Source organism: Aulonocara stuartgranti (assembly GCF_965226115.1).
Source record: "Aulonocara stuartgranti genome assembly, chromosome: 11".
NCBI classification, from domain to species: domain Eukaryota; kingdom Metazoa; phylum Chordata; class Actinopteri; order Cichliformes; family Cichlidae; genus Aulonocara; species Aulonocara stuartgranti.
In genome coordinates, this window is record NC_138947.1 from 21,486,227 (window position 1) to 21,510,723 (window position 24,497).

General features: G+C 41.3%; 3 protein-coding genes across 6 annotated transcripts in view; 2 read left to right on the plus strand and 1 right to left on the minus strand.

Moving 5' to 3' along the window:
• The window catches only part of LOC309716991 (sialic acid-binding Ig-like lectin 10), a 155,973-nt gene that overhangs the window by 927 nt on the left and 130,549 nt on the right, over positions 1 to 24,497 (minus strand). Inside the window, exons 2-4 of the mRNA XM_082551171.1 lie at positions 2,166 to 2,525; positions 1,208 to 1,486; positions 61 to 330 (exon numbers count right to left, since the gene is read on the minus strand). Coding sequence (XP_082407297.1) covers positions 61 to 330; positions 1,208 to 1,486; positions 2,166 to 2,274 — 658 coding nt within the window. The 5' untranslated portion in view covers positions 2,275 to 2,525. The remainder of the gene's footprint in view (positions 1 to 60; positions 331 to 1,207; positions 1,487 to 2,165; positions 2,526 to 24,497) is intronic.
• LOC309716985 (uncharacterized protein) lies at positions 12,736 to 17,217 on the plus strand. 2 transcript variants are annotated; one of them, XM_082551161.1, is made up of 5 exons: positions 12,736 to 12,854; positions 13,562 to 13,728; positions 13,815 to 13,930; positions 14,815 to 14,958; positions 15,059 to 17,217. In XM_082551161.1, the coding sequence occupies exons 2-5, from the start codon at positions 13,584 to 13,586 to the stop codon at positions 15,896 to 15,898; spliced, it is 1,245 nt and encodes a 414-aa protein (XP_082407287.1). In that variant the 5' UTR covers positions 12,736 to 12,854; positions 13,562 to 13,583; the 3' UTR covers positions 15,899 to 17,217. The 2 variants fall into 2 exon arrangements, with proteins under 2 accessions (XP_082407287.1, XP_082407288.1); XM_082551162.1 differs by lacking the exon at positions 12,736 to 12,854 and adding an exon at positions 12,861 to 13,379.
• Positions 18,364 to 24,101, plus strand: LOC309716979 (uncharacterized protein). 3 transcript variants are annotated; one of them, XM_082551139.1, is made up of 5 exons: positions 18,463 to 18,644; positions 18,872 to 19,475; positions 20,099 to 21,066; positions 21,731 to 22,466; positions 23,739 to 24,101. In XM_082551139.1, the coding sequence occupies exons 1-5, from the start codon at positions 18,567 to 18,569 to the stop codon at positions 23,750 to 23,752; spliced, it is 2,400 nt and encodes a 799-aa protein (XP_082407265.1). In that variant the 5' UTR covers positions 18,463 to 18,566; the 3' UTR covers positions 23,753 to 24,101. The 3 variants fall into 3 exon arrangements, with proteins under 3 accessions (XP_082407266.1, XP_082407265.1, XP_082407267.1); XM_082551140.1 differs by lacking the exon at positions 18,463 to 18,644 and adding an exon at positions 18,364 to 18,455 and having other exon boundaries at positions 21,731 to 24,101; XM_082551141.1 differs by having other exon boundaries at positions 18,595 to 18,673; positions 21,731 to 24,101.

The window sequence follows — 24,497 nt, forward strand, 5'->3', positions numbered from 1 at the left end:
ATGTTAAGTATTTTTGTCATGTAAAAATAGAGAGATCAATTCATCCTAAGTCTTTCTTACCATTAACAGGTAAAGAGAGCAAGATGTTGTCATATCCCAGCATGTTGTTTGCCAGGCAGTGCACAAACCTGAAAGACCCAAAGTCTGTCTGCAGAGTCTCAATAGTAACAGAGCCATTTTTCTCTGCTTTGCTGCTTTGCATGACTCTGTCACCAAGAATAAAATAGACCATGCTGGGAGGCTCAGACTCTACGATGCACTCACACTTTACCACGCCGTCCTCGGAGGAGCACTTTGAGGAAGGCTTGATGTCAGGGCCATCTGTGAGAACTAGACATATATTAAGACATAGCCATGCATATATTATATATGTTTGAATGAAATAAAAAAAATCTATTTTCTTTTTGGATTTACTCTCGCGTAATGTAACACATAACATGAGCTGCACAGGGCATGTCTGGTGACAGCTGACAGTTTAACTGTGCCACTCATAGCTGCTGACAGGGTTAGCATCACTGAAGCACTTCAGGCATACAGTTTTTTTAGTGTGTGTGTATATATATAAAAAAAAAACAACCCAAAAAACCCCTGTAAAACCGACAACTTTAATTAATAATTAATAATTAAGAAATATAGTATGTAAGAAGGCAATGTTTCACAACTTTCCCTTTCAATACAAAAGAAAAAACAAAAAAAACAAAAAAACTCCAGTGAACTTCATTGCATGAATAAAGTTTTCAGGTGAGTAGTGTGAGGGCTGTCATACTCAGTCATGGTGAGAGGCAACTGTGTCTACTGTGACCATACAACAAATTGTAACTTTCTTTATTTGTGCTCCCTTCCCCTATTTTGTTCTATTTTATCATGTTTTAATCCAGATTTTTAATGTTTTTTTCTTTTTTTTAAAAAATTTGATTGTAAATAACGTTTTCGTTTAAATGTCTTGATGCATGCTCAATCATCAAGGTAAGTGAATCTCCAAAAGTTGATTCTGTTCATCTGGACGTAGCGTTTTGTGGGAGAAACGTTTCGTCACTCATTCAAGTGACTTCTTCAGTCTCAGCTGACTGCAGGTAAGATTGGGAAATCTTATAAGATTGGGGCATTGCGTCCCGATGAGCAGAATCAACTTTTGGAGATTTTAGTTTAAAAAGGCTTGATACTAGCTACAGCGGTTAATACCCTGGTAAATCTGCAGTATACTTACATCTTACTTGAAGTATCTTAGATGTTTCCAGGTGCAGCCCTCGATGGTATGTTATGTTGCATTTTAAAGGCTTGTTGTGATCAGAGTGGTTTGGGCGAAAGGTCAGAGTAGATGTTGAATTCCACTGGCCTTCATGAAGCTGCTGTGTTTGATCATGCTGCTCTCCAGAGTGACTCCAGATGAAAGAAGGTGGATATGTGGGGCAGGAGTGAAACACAGAGCAGGATGCAGACACATTCTCACCCTCCTTTACCTCTTGCACAGAGAAAACAGGTTGACCTGTGTTAACAAAAAAGACTGTGGTCATAAACCAGAACTCCATCATGGCAGTAAGTTTATACTGTAATGGAAATACAAATGTACTTAAACAGTACAGCTGCTGATTTTATGTTTTATGCAACTTTAAATTTTGGTCAAGTTAATAAACTGTTCACAGTAAAGGGTTTTGAGTGTGATTTCAAGCTTAAAGATGAATGAAATAAGAAATAAACTAGGTGATAATTACTTTCAATATCTGACTGACAAAGAAGAAGAAGATGAGCAGTTTTACAATAAACAATTTCTAAAGAACAAAGCGAATTGATAGTTGATAACATGGTTGGAGTATAATGATAACTTCTATTGCCATTGATTTTGATTGATTATCATAATTTGATGAGTTGCACAAATACATTTTTACATCTAAGGTTTGAATGAGTAGTTCAACAACTAATGCAAGTCTGCAAAAATTAATGTAAAATGTTCCAGAGCACTGCAACCTGACCCTACAATATTTACTTCATATTTATATTCAAATGAGTATAAAAGACTTAGATCAGGCCTGTTTCACTAAAACTAAAATGCTCAGGAATGCTGAATGTCAAACGTCCAACATGATGGTAAAAATACTGGAAATAAAAAGAGAACTATTAGAGCTAGAACACAAGACTTTACTGGTAACCATATTTATTTTACTTACTGACTGAAACAGAGACTTTGTTATTTTTGTAGGAGTACTGGTCATAACCTTTAATTTCAATCCGGAAATATAAAGGCCCCACATCACTTTGTTGAAGATCATCAATCATCAGAGAACAGTTCTTCTTGCTGAGGTCTCCCAGCAGCTTTGTCCTATTCCGAAACTGACCCGAAGTTTGAGACTTATCCGAATGACAGATGACTTGATTATTCTTATTATACCAAATGCCTGTAAAGCTTGTGGTACTGATTTGTGGATCTGGGTAGTTATAAGAGCAGGGGATCACCACACATGCGCCAAGAAGACCTTTCACTGAGGATGGCACAGTGGCGCTCCAAGATGAAGCTTCTGTTGGGGTAACTGTAATAAAGTGCAGAGTAAAATGCAATGAAATAAAGCACAGGAATAAGACAAAGAATGAAAGAAGGACAGCAGCATGGAATAATACAGACCAGATCATCTAACACTTGTCATAATTTGTCTGTACAAAAACACAAAGGCCTATAAAAGAAGTGAGAATTAAAAATTACAGCTAAATATATGAACTATCCATACCTTTAAAGCAAATGCACATGAAGAACAAACACAAAGACCACCGCAATGCCATCTTTCACCTTGTTGTCACTCAAGTAAATACAGACAAGTTTTGTTTGTCGTCACATTTATTTCCTTCATGTGTGAAGTGATTGCGACGTTTCAATTCTATTTTTAAGATCCACTGAATTGAAATGCATGCCATAGCCCTGAGTCTGAGGACTCAGTGGTTTTTTTTCATTGTTATTATCCATGTTTTCGATTTTATTCCGATTAAGGTCTTCTAGTTCTGAGGCCATTTGCTATCTTAGTGCGTCTAGTTTTTCTTCCCCTTGTCTCATTATGTCCTATTAATCCCAGCTGTGTCTCCCTCCTGTTTCTCATTCCCTGATTGCCCCTTTGTGTTTATGAGCCCTGTGTTTTCTCCTGCTTGTTGCTGGTTCGTCTGTGTTATTTCCCTGTGTCATCCTGTGTAGTTTCCCTGCACCTCCATTTCAGGTTTCAAGGCTGTTTTTGGTTAGTTTTCCCCAGTTTAGGTTATCCTTAGGTTTTATTTCATACCTGCTACGTTCCTGTTTGTTTCACCTACCATATTAATAAAGCTCACTCGCATCAGAAGCTGCCTTCAACTTGGGTCCTTTATTAAAACTCATACAGCTTGCCCAGCTAGCCGTGATGCTTCTCGGATGAAAGGTGAAACATCTTTAAGAAATTTAGTCCAGTCTCTTTTCTTTGCAAGCTCTTAGATAGCCCTCTGAAGCCACTTTATCAAACACAAACTGTCACTTCTTTCCCTCATATGCTGTAAGGTTGAGAAAATAGTCATGTTAATCATAATTTCATTTTTTTCTATGATAACCTAATAGCGTTATAGTACCATATCACCCCATTAGAACACTTCACTCTCACACTGCAGGCCTACTTGTTGTTCCTAGTAGTAAAGTAGAATGGGAGGCAGAGCCTTCAGTTTTCAGGGCCCTCTTCTGCGGAACCAGCTTCCAGTTTGGATTCGGGAGACAGACACTATCTCTACTTTCAAGATTAGGCTTAAAACTTTGCTTTTTGCTAAAGCATATAGTTAGGGCTGGACCAGGTGACCCTGAATTCCCCCGTAGTTATGCTGCAGTAGTTTTAGGCTTCTAGGGATTCCCATTATCCATTGAGGATTTCTTCATCAGTCACCTTTCTCACTCATAATGTTTTGAATCATACTTGTTATTGATATATGGATCTGTTCCACAGCATATCTTTTATCCTGTCTTCCTCCTGTCAGCCCAACCTGACGCAGCAGGTGGCCACCCCTCCCTATAATCAGTTTCACTGTTTCTTTGAGACTGACATCACAACTTGATCATTACATGACTTTCTTGTTGCCTTTTGCTTCTTTATTTAGTTTCTCATTATATTATGTATTAATATATTTAGATTTTCACTTTTTGGTCAATTTCTTTCTTTCCGTTTTTAAAATAAATCTTATTTGTTTTCCATTAAATTGATTCTTTTTTGTAGTTTCTACCATACTGAGTTATTGTCTTTACTGCAAGCTGACCTCTATGTGTCCCTTGTATAAAGTCATTCCTTTTGTGTTTTGCAAGAAAGGTCAACCTAGTTCACAGGTGTCGAACTCCAGGCCTCGAGGGCCGGTGTCCCGCAGGTTTTAGATGTGTCCTTGATCCAACACAGCTGATTTAAACGGCTAAATTACCTCCTCAACATGTCTTGCAGTTCTCCAGAGGCCTGGTAATGAACTCAGGTGTAATGACCAGGGTCAGATCTAAAACCTGCAGGACACCGGCCCTCGAGGCCTGGAGTTCGACACCCCTGACCTAGTTTAAATATTTCTCTGGTTACTGGAATTGTCATGTTACATTAAAAGAAAACCAGCCTATAACCACCAGTGCTATATGTAGAATATTTACCATAATACAAATGGGTTTATTTTTAACATTCATCAGAAGGGTTACACTTGACAGTCATGCATCACTTCACAGCTCTGTTTTGCAATGCAACACGTTAACCACAGTGCAGCATCCCACCTCAAGCTTGGTGCTTTAGCTAATTACCATAAGCTTTGCTAGAATAAATAGATGAATAAAAAACCTTTCTAATGTGCAAACACCATTGGCTGTGAGGAAAGAACAGCTGCGGCAGCTTGTAACTGGTTGAGAGGGTTCTGCTGGCAGATGTGGCAGTTGCAAATGGGGCAGGCAAAGCTGATGTGGAGCCTCTAGCTCCTTCCACGGGTCCTCCTGTAAACACTTCTCCTTTAGCTCCTCCCAGGTCTATGATGGGGACGTCAGCTGAGGAGCTCCAGCTAATGCTCTGCATTATGGAAGTGGAGTTGAGAAACTGGGAGCTGGAGGTGGAAGGAATGCATCTATGGGTGAAAGCTTTAGAGCTGCAACGCCACCATAGTAGCTCCATCCAGTCACCGCTCAAACTGCAAGCTCCCCCTGTCTCCCCATAATTGCTTTGATTTGCGCATTAAATTGTTACTACCCTTTAGAGAAACTGAGGTGGATTCATACTTTGCTGTGTTTGCTAAAGCTTTGAAATGGCAAAAGGAAGTTTGGGCCTTGCTGCTGCAGTGTAGGCTTGTGAGTAAAGCTCAGGAGGAGTGTGCTAGCCTCTCAGTGGACCAAAGCTTAGACCATGATGTGGTTAGGGCTACAGTATTGTGTGCTTGTCAATTGGTGCCTGAAGCATACAGACAGAAATTCCGAAACTATGGGGAAAGGGACAACCAAGTGTGTGTAGTTTATGTGTGAGAAAGGGTGCTTTTTGATAAAGAGTGTCAGGCTAGCAAAGTCAAAGATTTTGCACAGCTGAGGGAACTAGTGCTTTTGGAGGATTTTAATAAATGTTTGCCGGAGCATGTGGTGATTTATTTAAATGAACAAAAAGTTGAGTGTCTTGCAAACGCTGCAGTCTTGACAGATGAATTTGCCCTGACTCACAAGAGTGTTTATTCATCTCTGACACGTCAGGACCCTATTGCGCCCTGAAGAAGGGCGCTGCTCTTGCGGCGACCAGCAGGTTGTCTCTGTCTGTCAGTGTCAGTGTTTTAACTTATTTTATTTCATTCTTTTATTCCTTTATTTTATTTTATTTTTTTTGCCTGAGGAAAAAATAACTTAAGGGTGGCCTGGGCAGGCATGAAACACATGACTGGTCACTGTTACAATGACTGTAATAAGATAAGTCTCCCTGGTTTTAGTTCAGACTCTCAGTTAGCCAATGAGCTGAATAGCTTTTATTTGAGATTTAATGATAATTATAATCCAAGGAATACACTTGATTTCTTAATAGAGAGCACCAGAGGCCCCCCAGCTTTGTTCTTTGATGAAAGAAGGGTGGGAAATCTTTTTAAAATGAGTAAGACTAATAAAAGTCCAGGTCCTGATAATATATGTGGCCAGGTGCTTAGAACATGCGCTGAGCAATTATGCAGTATTTTTTATTACATCTTTCTTTTATCTCTTCAGCAACAGAAGGTTCCAGAGGTATGGAAAAAATCTATTATTTCTCCACAAAACCTACATCATTAAATGCTTTTAGGCCTGTCGCTCTAACATCCTTAGTAATGAAGTCCTTTGAAAAACTTGTCAGGAAGGAGATCCTGCAGCAAGTAGAGAAGCTTATAGATCCACTACAATTTGCATACAGGCCTTGTAGAGGTGTGGATGATGCAGTGGTCACTCCGTTGAACTTCCTTTATCGCCATCTTGATGGCGCCAAAGCTCATGCTCGGCTCTTATTTATTGATTTTTCTTCAGCTTTTAATACTATCCAGCCACATCTTTTAGGTGATAAGCTTCTTAACCAGTTTAAACTTGATTTTAATCTCGTTGGTTGCAGTGCTTTAAGTGGCCCAAAAGAGGTGCCGGTACTCAATTTTTTTTTCCGCCTCCCCTGAGGTAACAACAACTATATTGAATGGGTTTTATATACAACAGTCAACAGACAACCTTATACAAAATAATAAATCATTTTATTAGTTTGTGGATTTACTTGAGCTAGAAAGAGCTACTGAACATAAATAAAATGTGCAAAAAGGTATTGAAAATTTTTTTTAACAAAATGTACATAAAATAAATTATAAACTAATTTGTATTTTGCTCTCTCTTGAGTCCCTGCTGGTATCAGCAGCAGCACTTGTAAAGTGTACCTGCAGAGCTTGGTAGTTCTCCCATACATGCTTTCACTGTTCTCTCACTTGAAGCAACCCAACGCACTGATAAAACACGGCCTATCACAAGGAGACGTTGTCCAACATTGTGAGCACTCTCGGTTAACTCCCTTTGGTTTTTTGGTGATGCATGGTAGAGGGAGTAAAGCTGATCTAAGAATATTTTAAAGTGGTTGATTCCTCCTACCTCCTTCAAAACATCACAAACTGCCAGTTCCAGTCTGTGATTGGAACAATGCCAGACAAACAGGTAAGGGAATTTGGAACAAAGCTGCACAGCAACTCCTGTCTGTGAAGGTTCTCACAAACTTAACAATGTGGTGTATGCTGTACAGTGCAGCGAGGAATGCTCAGACCTCTACATTGGAGAGACCAAACAGCCACTTCACAAGCGCATGGCACAACACAGAAGAGCCACCTCCACAGGACAAGACTCAGCAGTCCATCTGCATCTTAAGGATAAAGGACACTCTTTCGAGGATGCCAATGTTCACATTTTGGACAGAGAGGACAGATGGTTTGAAAGAGGAGTGAAAGAAGCCATCTATGTCCACTGTGAGCGACCATCTTTGAACAGAGGCGGGGGTTTACGACACCAACTCTCTGCCATCTATAATCCAGTTTTGAGATCCCTTCCCAGACGCCTTAACGTCCACTCACATCCTGGGCCATCTGACCTCAGGAATTTGCATGATAAGGTGGGGCCAGGTTTCACAATGAACACACCCGAAACTCTGGCTGATTGGGACCCACACCCAGTCTCACACCTTGGCTCAGGCGATTAGAGGATCATCAGGGGGTCCTTTTGTCCCTCTGTGGGGGGTTTCTCCCACTAGGTTTATATCTGGGACTCTCCACCATTTGACCTTAGAACTGAAGAAGCTTCTCGGATGAGAGGTGAAACGTCTTCAAGCAACTTAAAAAAGTCCAGACGCTTTTCTTTGCAAGCTCCTTTGGCAGCAACTCCTGCTTTCCTCCCAAGCATCACTGAGGCTCCATCACAAGCAAATGCCAACAAATGTTCCTGTAGGTAGTGAGGGTCAAAGCCATTATTATGAAGACATCCTAACAGTGCTTCAGTGATGTCCTTTGCTGTGGTCCCCTGCAGCTCAATCAGTTCAAAAAATATTGTGTCTGGATTTTCACTGGAAATAGCTGACCGCAGGCACACGACAAGCACAGACTTTCCACTTATTGTAGTGGATTCATCAATGAGCACACACAATTTTCTTTCATTCATCACTATGTCATTGACTACCTTCTTTTTCATTTCAGCTGCAATGTGATCCAGTATATTTGCACATGAGTTATTAGAGTGCAAAACTCTGCCCATCTTGACACCATTTAAGACTTGCAACTGGACATCTATTGGCATGTCTGTAAAGGGACGCCCATGCTTGCCAATCTTATAAGCTGTTCTAAACACATTGCAAGTTGAAGCGTAGTCAGCCTTTCTCATATCCTCAATGTGTTTTTGCATTGTATTTTGTGTTGCCTTCTCTTTTATTTCAACTGCTTTCTTGTGATAAATTGAGTCTCTGTGCTCTTTTATTTTCTTTCGTAGTGAGTTTTGTTGTGCAGCCTTGTCCCTTCCAAAAGACGAGATTAAGCACCCACTCCACTCCTGCGACACTCTCTGCCCTTGCTGCATGTCCACGCGAGCACAAACTTGACTGATTTTATAATAACATTATAATAAAAAGTAAAAATACAAAAACTCAGACAGAGATGATTATGACTGCAACGGAGATGAACAGAGGGAACTTTTGATTTCTGCTGATCAGCCACTTGTAATTTGTGGAGAAATACCGGACTTGTGCTTGGGACCAACATTCTGGCCACTCATGCTCGCTAACGCGGCTGTTGTCATCGGTAGAAATGGTGTCATTCTCGTCCTCGTCGTCGCAAAAAGTGCCGTCGTCCGCGGCTGCGGCACTAGTGCAGCTTTCATTAGCTTGCGTCTGACCTGCAGCGATATCATTCTGGCTTGGTGGGGGGTCAGCCAGCGAGTCCTCTGATTCTGACCATGTTCTTTTACTACTCAGAGTCTGAAGCCAGGAGAGCATATTAAGTGTTCATTGTTTTTGTATTTTAGCCGAGCAGCTGTTTGCGCGTTTTACACACCCTCTCCGGACCACGTTGAGTTGTTGACATGACAACGGCAAAAGCGACGCATACGCTTTTCACTTGTAAAACACATTGGTGTATGGGTAATGTAGGCTCTGCTCTCGGTGGGACGAATTAGGAAGCGTGCTTGTGAAGGGCGCTCTGAAAAGCGGCAGCGCAGCCAAACGATTATAACAGATGTGCAAATGAGAGTACCGGTACGCTAAAAGCACGTTCTGGGCGCATGGAGAGGTGGCGGTACTCTCAAGAGCTATATTTAGAAGTGGCGGTACTGAGTACCGGCGCGTACCGGCCCACTTAAAGCACTGGTTGGTTGGATTTTAGACTTTTTAACTGACAGATCTCAGTGTGTGAGAGTAAACGGTTGTTTTTCTAAACAGCTGAACTCTTCTACTGGCTCACCACAAGGTTGTTGTCTCTCTCCTCTACTGTATATTTTGTACACTAATGACTGTCGCAGTACACAGGCCAACAGGCATTTCATTAAATACGCAGATGACACAGTCATTGTAAGCCTCCTTCATGGTGAAGAGGATTCCCATGGGCCTGTTGTGGATGAGTTTGTTTCATGGTGTGATCAGTCCTTCTTAATGATTAACACCTTGAAAACCAAGGACACGGTTATTGACTTCAGGAAGTCATCCCTCCATCCTGCGCTAACAGTGGTAAATGGTGCAGCCATTGAACTGGTGGAGGTTATAAGTATTTGGGGGTTGTTCTTGATAAGTCTCTGTCCTTTGAGTCACATCTTGCTGCTACAGTGAAAAAGGTTAAACAAGGACTGTACTTTTTAAGGAGGTTGAGAGGTTTTAATGTTTCATCTGAAATGTTGACTCTTTTTTATAAAAGTTTTATTGAATCTGTTTTAACTTTCTGTATCATTGCTTGGTACGGTAATATGTCCCTGAATAATAAGACCAGACTTGCCAGCCACTTTAACCAGGTTGTTAAGATTTCAGGGAGGTCTCAGGTCCAGCTTGTGGACTTTTATAACAGGCAGGTGCTGAGGAAGGCAACCTCTGTCCTGTTGTGTTCAGATCATCCTCTCTTTAATGATTTTCAACTGCTTCCATCAGGTCGTCGTTATAAAGTGCTTGCAGTGAAGACAAAGAGACATAGATTGTCTTTTGTACCTAGTGCTATTATCATAGTTAATAGAGCCACACACTGTGCTGGAAAAGAAGTGTAAAAAGTTGTTTGTTTTTTTCACTGTGGCCATCATGATACTTTTGCCCTCAACTATTTATTTTCACCTGATCTAGTTTACATTCTACAGTGAGCTTATTTTTTGGCTCCGAGTTTTATTATTAAAAAAGTATCATTTATTTGAGTTTTAGAAAACAATAAAGGACAAATGTTCATTTATTCATTTGAGGACTGCTTACAAGTACAAAAGAAAAATGTGCCAAAACATATTAAAGCTCTTGTGTACTGAAATAACCAAGTAGGACACAGTACTGCAACAATAACAGAAATTAAAGAGCATCGGTCACTAGACCATCTTCCACTAATGCCGCGTAACAATAGTGAAAACTGAAATGACTAAAAGAAAATCTATACTAGCACACAGTCGATGCATGCCTGTATGAGGTTTGAAATACAGTATATTACAGAGTACTGTACAAACTGGTGGAAAAAATTAATTCAAGTTACAAAAACACATCAAAATGGCCAATCCATGACTGATTTTTTTTTTTTTTTTTTTAATCCAGGTATGCTTTTAATGCATTGGAAGTGGGTTTGGGTCATTGTCATGCTGAACAATTAAGCAATTGCCAATCAGAATATTTTCCGGTGGTATTACATGGTGAGAACAAAAACAATCTGATGGTACTGATGCTGCATTCATAATTCAGTCAATGTTGATAAAATTGGGGCGATCATGGCTCAAGAGTTGGCAGTTTGTCTTGTAATCGGAAGGTTACCAGTTTGAGCCCCAGCTCGGACAGTCTCGGCCGTTGTGTCATTGGGCAAGACACTTCACCTGTTGCCTACTGGTGGTGGTCAGAGGGCCCGGTGGCACCAGTGTCTGGCAGCCTCGCCTCTGTCAGTGCGCCCCAGGGTGGCTGTGGCTACAATGTAGCTTGCCATCACCAGTGTGTGAATGGGTGGATGACTGAATGTAGTGTAAAGCGCTTTGGGGTCCATAGGGACTAAGTAAAGCGCTATACAAATATAGGCCATTCAAATCACCAATGCTGTCAGTTAAATTTTGGACTAGACCATGACAAAGCCTTCACTGATTTTCAGGCCAGTAACTTGACATACCTCAGCCCTTTTTCCCTGTTTCCCTTCCTTATGAATGGCTTCTTGGCAGCCAGGCTTTCACTGAGACCATTTTTGATGAGATTGAACAGTAGATTGATGAAGTCAAGGGCCAAATCCACCACTAAGGATGTCACTTTTAGATACTGTTTGTCTGTTATTTAAAAGCTCTTTGTGAAGAATTATTATAGTTTTCATTTTCAAATTCGTTTTATTTGTATTTCGTTTTGACTTTTTGTTTTTATTTAGATTAGTTTCATTTAGTTTTCAGAGTGGATTTTCTTGTTTCAGTTTAGCTTTTACTGTTTATAAATCTTTAGTTTTTGATATTTTTTATGAGTTTAGGTGTAAGCATTAGAGTTTGTTAATTATTAGTATTCGTTAGAGACAAGATTTCAGAAAATTATTATAATAAAAAACATTTTCTTTAGATTTTATTTCATGTTAAAGAGTTTTACAATAGCTCACACATTTTCTTTTTAAATCTAGTTTTAATTTTTAATTGCCTTAAAAAATTGTTGCATCTAGTTTTAGTTTAGTTTTAGTTTAGTAATAATAACCTTGTTTGGGAATTACCTAGTTGGTGCAATATAAATTGGTCCTTTGCTAAGTTTTCTGTTTTCTCTATACACAAAATCAGCTCACCAATTGAATTAGGTACATTCTTATGCTTGAATTATTCTTAGATCAATGTGAAGTGGCTTAACAAACAACAAGAAACACTCCTCTGAAAATGTTGAGATGTAAGGCCTGAACTGTGAAAGAGAAAAAGCAGTCAATGGCCAATAAAAAAACTTTGAAAGACCTTCAGAAAGCCTGGAGAACTAGACCGCTTTTAAAGGCAACTTTTAAAAATTACATGAAAGTCTGACTCATTGAAAGCAGAATACGATTAAATGAGCGGTGGAATAATGAAATAATTCAGCTATAACAGTAAATTTTACAAACTGGTGGTAAAAAGTAAATTCAAGTTACAAAAGACATCAAGATGAAAAAAAGGAATCTGTAGACCAGATACTCAGTTTTAATCATTAGCGGTACAAAACTCCATCTGCGCGTGTGTGTGTTCAGTATATGTTAAAAACACAGTAGTACGCTGAACGATTACTACAGTATGTAGTTGTTTTGTGTCACGTGACAAAGATCGAGCATAGAATCGATCTTAATAGAAAAGATTTATTCAAACAATTCTGCCCGTGTGTATGCTGTAGTTGATTGTATTAGTTATCTAAGTAAAATAGCATGTAAGAGTCAGAAAATAACATTACTGTAATAGTAGTCCGCGCAGTAACATTGTTAATGAGTTTTGTTTTAAATTGAAAGTTTTATTTCTTCACGTATGCGATGTGATAAAACTTGTGTTCTGTATATTTGCGTTGGGTAAACTCGGCTTGCTCATATACGACCATTTAGATTTTGCATCTAAATATGAATCAATAACAACATCGAATACTTCCAGGCAGCCATCTTAGCTGTACCGACGGCCACCACACAGCAGGAAGTGTCCGATCTATCGGTTGCACTTCTCTGGGGTCAACTCTCTCAGTCAAACTACCCTGAAAGAGCGGTTAGAGGTAATGGCTACTCTAGCTTCTTAGTCGAATTATTTGCCTTTCGTTTAGGTCTTAGCTTGTTTTGTAATGATTCGCGGCAGATACATTTAAATTTCAGAAGATGAGTTCAAAACTAGCGTGTAAAAAAAGGGGACACGGAAACTCTGTGGTCCTCTCTGGGAATCAGTGTTGTTAGCGCCAACCTGCAAACTAGTAGTGAGCTAGCTAACGTTAGCGCGCTAACTTAGCACGGTACTTTTGTTATTAACGTTAAAATAAACATTTAACTAAGGCGGTTGTGTGCTATTGAAACGCACTCAGTTTACCGCGTGGATATATCAAGGCTCTTTTCGTGAAGTGAGCAATGTCTGCCACTTGCAGAGCTGTGTGGAGGTAGCTAGCATGGCTAGCGGCCTTAATGTTACGGTAACGTTAGCTAACAGTGGCTAAAACTTGGGTAATTCCCGCGGACTAACAGTTTCACGGCCTTTGGGTTTTATACGCGGCTCATTCTAAAACTGTTGCATTGGCGTTATTTCAACCAACGTAAGTAACCAACCTAGTAAGGCGATTATTTTTCTGTATAGTCAGCTGTTGAACTTAACGTAATGAGCACATATCTGCGTTTCTGGCGCTGTTATGTTTCCCGCTGTTTATTAAACTAGTGTTTGTTCCACGTGGTAATTAAACTTTGTTTCGTGTCTTTTTTGTTTTTAAATTGACTCCAGGAAGAACAGGGAACATCGCACCATGGACTCGGAGATCTTGAACATAGAGGAGATCGTGATGGGACGGGGCTTGCCGGATCCACCACCCGAGGCTCCCCCGGAAAAGCCGGCAGAACCATACAAACCCATCACTCTGAATGGACCTCCGGCTCCCTCGGTTCATTCCTGTGAGTGATGCAGCGATCATACCTTTTAAATCAGCTACCTAAAAGCAACAACACATAATAAATTTGACATTCTGTTGTGGATTCAGACCAGCATGAAAACCTGCAGTGCTTCCAATGCTTCATCACGTTCTGCAGTGCAAAAGCCAAGGAGAGACACATGAAGAAGAGCCACCGGGAGGAATACAAGCAGCAGCTTCAGCAGGTGAGAAGAACAGAGTGTGTCATTTTTAACTAAATTGATGACCTTTTTGTGTCTTAATCTATTCACCAGAGTTCAACCCTGCTCAATGATGGATAGTTGGGATTTTTCTTTTTAATTTCTTTTCCAATTTTGCAATAATGAAACTTAAAACCACAGATTTGTGGGGTTTTTGTGGTTTTAGCTGCCATTGACCCATAAACAAAGTCCTCCTTTGGTGGATAAAGTTACTCTAAGAAATAGGGATGTTCCAGTTTATGTTGAAGAACATCGATCTGTAAAAACACCCCATGTGTTTGAGAACAATTTATCAAGAGTAATCACTTTCTCAAGTCACTAGATCATCCTTTAAGTTCAGCCTATGTGTGTAGCATCTTGCACCAAGCAGAATATTGCACACATTGCCCTGGTGTTGCAAATGTTAGCATTCCGAGGGCTAGTAATGTCCCATTTGTGTTCGCCTCATTAGTTGCTTCGCACGTTACATTACGTGCTGTTATGGTTCTTTTGTCCATTAGTGATCTTCTGTATCACCGTTGCAGAAATCTCCGTCTTTGAGTCCCATGTCATCTGGAAATCCCTGTGCACCCTTTGTCATGTAAAAGCCTGCACAGTCAGACTTCCTCAGTCTTAACCCATCCTCATTCATTTTGAAAATGACTGCAGCGAAGAAAATCGGGAGGCGTCCGACCCACTGACATGACACCATAGTGCAGGTTACACTACATAGCTTTCGCATTATACACTACTCCTCAAGGCACCAGATTGCTTCGGTTGAGTCCGTAGACACCCGTTTTTCGCTAAAGGAGCCTTCACACAACTATATGTCCAAAACATAAGGTTTTAAATGTTTCTCCTCCCCGTTCTTTTTGGTCATCTTTTCTCAGGGAAACACATTGTTCACATGCTACGTGTGCGACCGCACATTTCTGTCATCTGAGGAACTGACGCAGCATCAGCCAACACACAGCAAGGATGACAAGCCCTTCAAATGTGTTCACTGCAAAGAGAGCTTTAAAACGTTCTCTGAAGTGAGTATAATTTAGAACATACAGCAGAATGAATCAGTTTCTAGCTTTATGTGTTTGTGCTTAATGTTTGTGCATAACCATTTACTTCTCTCCTGTCTAGCTCACATCCCATAGAAGACAGGTGTGCCCAGAGAAACAGATGGTTTGTAAAGATTGCAATGAAACGTTCCGTAGTGCCGGACTGCTGCGTGCTCATCGCCTGACCCAGCATCCACGCCCAGATGTCGAGACTACAGAACAGCCAGAGGATTCTACAAAAACTCATCGCTGTAAGAAGTGCGGCCAGGGATTTGAAGCTGAATCAGAGCTGATAGCACACCAGGAGAAATACCCTGAAGGTCAGCAGTGCAACGGCAGCACTTCATCTGTCAAGAAACGCGGACGGCCCGCCAAGGCCGAAGACGCGGCAGGTGCTGAGAAAAAGGGAAAGCGGAAAAAGAAAGAGGAAGCAGACATTCCCGAGGAGACCGTGAAGGCCAGCAGCACATCAGACGCGATGGCAACCCCAGCGGAAGAAAAAGGGAAAGCAGGCGGAGCAAAGCGTGGCCGTCCCTCGAAGGTGACAGCAAAGTCAGAAACGGAAGATAAAACTCCCGAGGACGAGAGTCAGGCTTCAGCAAAGGAGAAGAAACCTAAAGCAGAGCCGACCCCACCCCGTCAGCACCCGTGCCCCGAGTGCGACCTCACATTCCCCGGCTTGATTCAGCTCCGTGCTCACAAGAAGGAGAAGCACGCCCCACGGAAAGCCCACCCCTGCGAAGAATGTGAAGAGAGCTTTGCCCGTCCAGAGCAGCTGGATGCTCACATGTCCCGGGCGCACGTCGTGGGCCGATTTGCCTGTCCGACCTGCGGGAAGAGCTTTGGCCGAGAGCGCACATTGAAAGCTCACCAGAAAAGTCACCCAGAGGAAAAGCATGAAAACACAAGTGGAAAAAGATAATTGAGGCATGGAGACTTTGCAGATTTTATTCATAAATTTTCCTTTTACCCACCCCTGTCTCTCTTTTTCTTTTCTTTTTTAAACTTTGGGGATCTCGTACTGCAGATGATGTTGGTTTTTGAGAATGAAGTTATGGTGAGATTGATTTTGATTACCGACTGTTGAAATTTTGGTCTAAGAGACACATCTCCTAAATTAACTAACCAGACATGAAACCCAACTATTACACCGTTTGTCACAAAATATTCTGTAAAAACAGAAACTGTTTGGATTAACTTTTTAAAGGATTTTCTTTTTTAAGTGTGAAATGCGTGTGAATTTATTACTTTGTCTTGAGTTGTTGAACTCACTTTGTGGTTAAAAAAAAAAAAAAAAATGTCTTCCCTCTTTTTTTTTCCCCCTTAAAGTTTGGGCAATTACATGTGTTGAGGTATACCTGGTAGTGATACTATGTTTAATTGTTTAGTTATTTTTTTGTTTGTTTTGTTTTTGTTTTTCAAGAAGAATTATGTCATGTACAGCTTCGGGTTCTTATTGTGCATTTTTACACTTAATATTTTGATTATGTTACTTTATAAATTAAGTCTCATTGAGGAGGAATTTTAAAATAACACGATTAAGCTCTGCTGAAAGTTTATTTTTTGCTAAGTGCTCCCAGTTCAATGTGGAGTGGTTGGCATGTGGGCAGAAATGATCCACTTTAATCCTGATTTGTCTGATGCTAAAATGTACTCCCTTATTTTTTCACTTGTTTAAAGGACCAGTGTGCAGGATTTAGGGTGGTCTATTGGGCAAAATGAAGTAAAATATTCATAATTGTATATACTAAACTGGAATTACTAACCACATTAGTATCTACAGAGGGAGAGGATTCTCACCTGAGAGGTCCGTGTAGTTTTGTAGAGAAGAAAACTCTGTAAACATAAATACATGCCATCCATGTAAAATGCAACGTAGGTGTGTCATGTAGTCGCCATTTTTCTATAGTAGCCTGGAATGAACAAACCAGACCTTAAGAAGGGCCTTTCCTGCTGCTCAGTCACAAGTAGTTGTATATGCTTGCAAAATGACTTTGGTTGCTATCTGCAACCTCACCACTAGATGCCAATGAATCCTACACAATGCTCTTTTAAAATGATCTTTAATGTCTTAGACATTTTTGAATGGGACTGGTGGTTCTTTAATGCTCTAGTATCCAATAAGGAACTGTGTATATCATGTGTTACTCACTGATTGGATTGTTCTCTCCCCACTGCAATGTGTCTGGACATGAAATAAAACTTGCTATCCCAAGGGAGGCTGCTGAAAAGATGACTCAACTTACTGTTTCTGTTCTTATTTGGAATTCAGGAGCACCAATTAAAATGAGGAGTTGCATTGCTTGTGGTGATAATGCAGTTTGTTTTGAAAAAGATGCATTTCATGTGGTTTTGAAATTAGTATCTATTTTTAGCGTAATGTTAAGAAGGCCTTTTTCCCCAAGCCTGGAAGAGAACTAAGTCTAAATGGTGGGTTTTCATTGACAGCTGAATCACTAAAACAAATGTCAGACATGCTCTTCCTAAGTAGCCTGTGGCATGATGTTATTTAGGATTTTCTGATGTTAATGCACTATTAGGTACATCATAAAGGTCCAACTACTTGTTAATTTCTAATCAATCGCACAGCAGAAACTAAATGCAGTGGTATGTAGACATTGTCAAGATGACCTGCTGAAGTTCAAACTGGGCCTCAGAATGGGGACGAAAGGTGATTAAGTGACTTTGAACATGACGTAGTTGTTGGTGCCAGACTGACAGGTCTGAATATTTCACAAATCCACTGGGATTTTCACACATAACCATCTTTAGGGTTTACAGAGAATGGTGCATAAAGAGAAATTATCCGGCCATTTATCTGGGTGAAAATGACTTAGTGACGGTAAACAATGGAGGAGAATTACAAGACTGAAATTGATAGGAAGGTAACAGTAACTCAAAAACTGCTGTTGTGCATTCAGAGATGCTCTGAATGCACAACAGCAGAAAGGCACACCTGGTGCCACTTTTCTCAGTCCTGGCTTCTCAAATCTACATTCGAAAGTATTATTGTGTAAGATACTGAACCCTCAGTTTCTCCTGATGCATCAGTGTGTATATGAGACTGTTACAAAGTGCATAGGGGTGAATGAGACTTGTAGTAAAAGGGCTTTGAGTGCTCAGCTGACTAGAAAGGTGCTATGTGAATACCAGTACATTTTCTGCCATAGCTTTCCATTATAACCTACATATAAAAATCTCAGAGAATCCATGCATTTATATGAACGTAACTAATAAGATACAAAACTGACTTTAATACCTATGCATTATAAGACCAGTCTAAATCACACTACATATTATCTTTTTTACAAAATGTATTTAAAAGTTTCTTAAAATATTGCCCTGCTTGCGCACCTGTGCAGCTGTAAGACCGTGTAATACCACTCCGAGCCACCAGGCGTGCTCCAGCGTTTGTGTGAATTTTTTTCCCTGTGTTTTCCTTTTTGTCCTTATTACCTCGATGTTCATCTTCGGTTGAGGTGAGTTTGTAGCTGGCTAATTGGGTTATCGGGCTTATTTTATGTCATGCTGAATAGTGCTTTTGTTTTTATCGTACAAACTAGACGTGTCATATGTTTCGATATGTATAGATGGTTTTTTTTGTAAAGCTAGCATCGAGAGAAAAGGTTGTAAAAACCACGCTTGGCTTCATCTGCTTCTCCTGCCAGGTGAGAAAGGTGACCAGCAGTTCTTTAAGGTGTGGCATGAACGACTTTAAATTAAATGTTGAGAATAAAAAAGGATCCTGAAGACTTGTAACAGTCGCTCGGCAGATCAGCTGAAGCACATTGTGCTAGTGTTTGTTTATTAGTACACGTGCACTAACTGTGAGACGCGTTAGCGTTTTAAATGTTAGCTGAACACGGACCCCTCTCTCTGTTTCATGTCTCCTCAGCCTCCAGTCATGTCCATTGAATACACCATTGATATCCAGCTGACAGAGTTGGGATTTCCGGACATACTGCAGCCGGAGGAGGCTTTGGTCAGACAAACACCGTGTCGCTCCACATCATCTGATGGCTCCATCTCACCCAGTCACTCTCCCACTTCACTTCCAACCAAACATAAACCGAAACGGCTGCTCAGAGGTGGCAAAGTAGTAGGTGCAGCAGGACAGACCTCAGACACCCAAGAAACCACAGTGGCCTCTGGTCCATCCAAACGGACTGAGATGTTAAACTGTAAACGGCTGAATCCCACAACAAAAAGGCTGCAAGACAAACAAAGTGGCAGCGAGACAGCACTCGCCGAACCGTCAGCACCCACAGTGATGAGTGATCCCATTGCTTTACAAGAAACTACAGACATTCCCCCGGTGATCGCTGAACAGGAAGGAGGGGGTGTTGATGGAGATGGAGGAGGGCAGAGACCTGATGTAGACATGGCTGAGGGTGAATCGGCGGAAGTGCAGGAGGATGACTCGGATGACAGTGAAGTGTCAGAGGTGTATGAGGAGGAAGAGGTTGATGAGGAAGAGGAGGATGAGGAGCTAACTAGTGGTAAGACCATATGTTAATATCACACATGCACCCATGTGCAGGTGAAAGGTTCAACACAAGATAAACAAAAAAACTAAATATCAGATTTTCCTGTAATTAGCACGTAGTTGCTCCTGATACACAAACTAAATGCCGAGTAAAATGGCCTTATTTGCATAGTGGTTTTGAAGTCTGAGCCTGTGATAGTTTCCCTTAGTGTCAACAAATCTCATGAGAACAACAAACAACAACACTGCACTTGGCCTTGCAATTGTTTACTCATTCGCATGAACCTTGGCACTATAGTGCCTAGATGTGTGAAGCGCTTTGGGGTCCTTAGGTACTAGTAAAGCGCTATACAAATACAGGCCATTTAACGTCTCCTAAACAGACACTCTACAATAATACATACAGAGGAAAAAAAGCCCAACAATCACATGTAGTAACAAGTAGTAACTACATGCTGGCTGGGACTGAAATAGGACAAAAAGGCAGGTGTTTCAAATGATGGCTGTCATTTGAAACACTGACATGGAATGTGTTTTTTTTCCCCCTCAGTTTTCTCACTGGACAAGAAAAAAGAAGTGAAAAACAGCAGATGACTTTTTAATTAGCACACTTCCTTCCTTTTTCCCCCCCTCTAGAGTCGAGTCAGTCAGGTGACTACCGGTGCAGCGTGTGTCAACAGCATCTGCCCTCCAAGTTCAAGCTCCACGATCACATGAACCTCCACACAGGAGCACGCCCATACTGCTGTGCAGAGTGTGGGAAGCGCTTCTGCCAGATATACAACTATCGCGTCCACCTGCGCACGCACGCGCAGACCAAAGTGGATCGTCTCCAGTGCCGAGTCTGTTTGATGGGCTTTGCGTCGCAGGAAGATCTGAACGACCACCTGGCAAAAACTCACTTGGAGGACGAGTTCTATGAGTGTGACCTGTGCAAACGCGTGTTCACGTCCCTAAAGGCATGCGAATATCACGTGCAGCTACATAAGTGTATGCTGAATGTCATGTGCGAAGTGTGTGGCCGCAACTTCTCATCGCCGAAATCCCTGGCGCGCCACCGGAGGAAGAAGTGCCACCGTAATTTTAAATGCACAGACTGCACAAAGGTGTTTACCAAGAAGAATGCACTGCTAAAACACAGTTTCTCCCACCTGGGTTTGTTGCCTTACACGTGTATACGGTGTCGCTGCCACTTCCGATTGGCTAAGCTGTACCGCCAGCACAAATGTGAACCTGAACGCATTCACTGCGTGGCGTGTCTGAGGGAGTTTCTCAGTCAGGAGGACTTCCAGCAGCACAAAAAGGACACGGGCTGCTGGGGCAATCAGGAGCCGAGTGAGAAAACGAACGAGATCAGATGTTTGGAGTGCGGACAGAGGTTTGACTCGTCAGAAGAGCTGAAGAAACACGCTGGAGCTCATCAGAGGGTGCTGAAGTGCGCTGAATGCGGGAAGGGGTTCCGGTCGGCCTTGCTGTTGATGTCCCACATGGGCGGCCATGCCGGGCAGTCACCCTGCCTTTGTCAGAGCTGTGGACTGGGCTTTCCCCACCAGCAGAACTATGACAGCCACCTTAAGACGTGTGGACAAACACCTCAGTCTGCGGTGAGTGTGTGAAACTTACAGAGAAGTTTTTACACTGCTGCTGCCTCTTCTGTTAAAGCACGCTAAGAAGATTTTCTATCTTCCAGATTTCAGTTTGGCACAGAAATACTTTAATGAAACAACTTTATTTCAAAATCAAGTTGCACAGATTAACTGAGCTAGTCAGGCCAGAAGAGCGCGTAGAGCCTCCTACAGCTGCTGCTGGTTGCCATGGAGCTATGTGGATGAGAGCAGCCACTTTTCTTTGGCAGTGGATTTTAAGGGTTGTGGAAAACTATTTCCTCCAATTCGCAATTACTGTTTATATCTGTATTCTCAAACATGAGAAACCTGCTTAATCGACTAACCCACAAGTAGCCAGGTGTCTGTGTGTAGGTTTGGCTGTATTTCTTAGCCAGCTTTTTTTGTGTCAGCACAATGATTCTAAACCAGGATCAACTATTGACATATCTGAGTAAATAGGAGTGCACATCGGTCTTATCTTACTTTTGATCTTACTCATTGCAGGATGTTTTTGTGCAACATGAGCAACCTTTATAGCAACCCATCGTTTTTGTTTTTTTGCTCTGATGTAGCTACAGATATGCTCAGAAACCTGTTTCCAGGAACTCTTTTCATATCATAAAGTCACACTGAAATGCTTTTGCTATTTTTCCCCTTCTAGAGTGCCACCAAGAAACGTGTGTCTTTAAAGAGCTCTGCACTGGAGAGAAAAAAGCACAGCACTACACCAGACTCATCAAACACAGCAAACGCAGTCACTTTGCCCGCTGTTGTTTTAAACAACCCTGCTCCACCAGTCGAGGATACTAGCAATCCAGGTCACGTGACTGAGGGTGTGTCTACTGGCACTGGTCCATCGGATGGGTTGTGGAAGCTAACCCTTGATAAACGGCCGCCTGCTGGTGTCAATCTTGTCTTGTTCGTTCCTGTTTGTCCAACACAAGCCAACGGGCTCCCGCTCCCATCTGCAATCCCTCAGACACTACCCATCACAGCTATGCAAGCTCTGCCTGAGGGTCCACTCGCAGTTGGTGCTGCTCTTGGAGCGACACTAAGTGCCCCACTGGATCTGTTAACTGGGGTTAAACAGGATCCAGAAGCACCCTTGGATCTGTCTAAGAAGTCTGCAGTGACGTACCTTCCTGTTAAAGGTGAACCAGAAGAATTTGAAATCTCAGGACAGGCTGTAAATGCTGAAAGGCAAGAATTTGGAAACCATCACAGCAAAGTGACAGCTAGAACAACCTCAATAAAGACAGCTCCCACAGGACTCATAGTGGATATAAAGAAAGAGCCTCAGACTTCTGGTTGTGATTTGTGGTCGTCCGAATCAAGCCAACTGACAGACTACAAGCTAGAGAAAGAGATTAAGATTGAAGTTAACATTTCAAGTGCTGGTAAGGAAAAATAAAGTAAAGCAAGGTCGGAAAAGGAGAGAAAGATCACATTCCCTACCCTGTAAAGGAAGCATTTAATATACTGTTAGAATTACATACATTACTGTGTAATTTGTATATTGACCATCATACGGTTTTATGACAAGGCAGCATTTTCCTATAACTATTCCCACTTTTGTCAGCAGGATAGACTATTAGTGTGACTGTGGTTTTTGTTTCAGAAGCTCCATTCAGAAAAACGTAATATTGCTGGCTTCATCGGTTTATTGAAGGGGATTTTTTTATGCCTTTACTTCATTACTGTTACAATGGTGGATGCTCATATTAAACATAGCCAAAGTATGATGTCAGTGAGGGTGTACTCACACTAGACACGGTTGCCTGTGCATGATTGTTCCTGCTCCCCTGCACTCAACTATCTAGACACAAGTATGCATTACTTTGTCTGAGCATCTCAGCTCCTCCCTCTCTCGCACACACCCTGAAAGGCACTCTTGTAAGCTCACGATTTTTTTTTTTTTACATGTTGTAGCTTAATTGGAAAAGTCGTGTCTCCTAAATGAGTTTTGCCGGAGCCGCTATCACTGAGAAAGCTGAAGTTAGTCAGCAGCAATTGCTCAACGTCACAACAGAACCACTTTTGTAACATGTTCCTGGTACAGCACCCAGCAATCACAAAAGACAAATGAGCTCGACTCTGAGGTTCAACTGCACTCCTGCATGATACAGATCGTCTCATGTGAGTACACCCTGACCAGGGATATCCTTGGTTGGTCATCTCAGGCATACAGCTATATGTATAAGCACACAAGCTCCTCCCACCTGCTGTATAAAACTGTTTGGGGGGGGTAGGGGTTGCCATTCAGAGGAAATGGAGCTCCATCATTGACAGTATAAGAATATGTCTAGCTTATTTTGAGCTTTGAGCTCATAGGTCACTTTATCATGAATTGGCCTCTACTTTCAGAAATATACAATGAGAGAATCTCGATACGTGTGCAACAGACTGGAGACGGAGGAATATGTCTTTACCCGTTCAGACTCGATGATGGTTGTCTAGTAAGACGATCATCATCACTTCCACAGAACGGTGACCAGTGTGCTGGTTCAGACCTGAAGCTGACCTGCTCACATGCTGTTCATATTAACAGACAAGGATCCATGTCTGAAAGGGGTCAAAGTGTGACAGTTTTCTTGCATCTGTAATTTAAACAAGACATTCCAAGCTTTTATTTATCGAGGCACTTTTTTCTTCTTTCCTTTTTCATTCAGATATAAGGCTGTAAATTCAGCCTGCTGGAGGAAGAATGAATGGAGATGAATCCTATGCAGTGTGATGCAGAATTTCTATTAGCATTAAAATTTCTGTCATGTTCTTATCGTCTTGGAAAACTGATTCTTTTTGTAAACTGTGTCAAAACTAGAGGGAAACAGGGTTTTTTTTTTTTCTTCTGAAAGCTTGTTTTGTATAGTAACTAGCATTTTAGTGCTATGTTAAATATTTCATTATGAATGGTACTGATTAGTAGAATGAATAGATGTCTTCTTGTGATTAACATTTCATGACTCTAAACAGTCTGCAGGTATATTTTGTTTTTCTAAAGGTTAATAAATGCTTGTTTGGATGCAAGGTGAGTCGCACTGAAACTGTTGTTTTTAAAGTTTGCCTATCTACAGTATTGCCTTCTGTTGCAAAAAGTTGGCCTTAAATTCTAAAAACTACCAAATGAAAAAATATATGTGCCAAAATATAGCTCTCGTTAGGGTCATGAGAAGTCTGAAACCATACAGCCACAGAGTCAGACATAGTGAGGTTCATTTCCTGTAACATCTTTGAAAAATGGATATACTGTTTATACCCCTATTTAACTGTCTAAATGAGGTCAAAACGTAGTTATCACGCAACTCTCTCACACTGAACGAGGATAAGTCAGAAGTTATAGTTTTTGATGGTCACGCCCGCTGGAACAACTAACTGATGCCTTAGGCCCCTTTGCTAGCCATCTCTCGCTCACTGTTAGAAACCTTGGT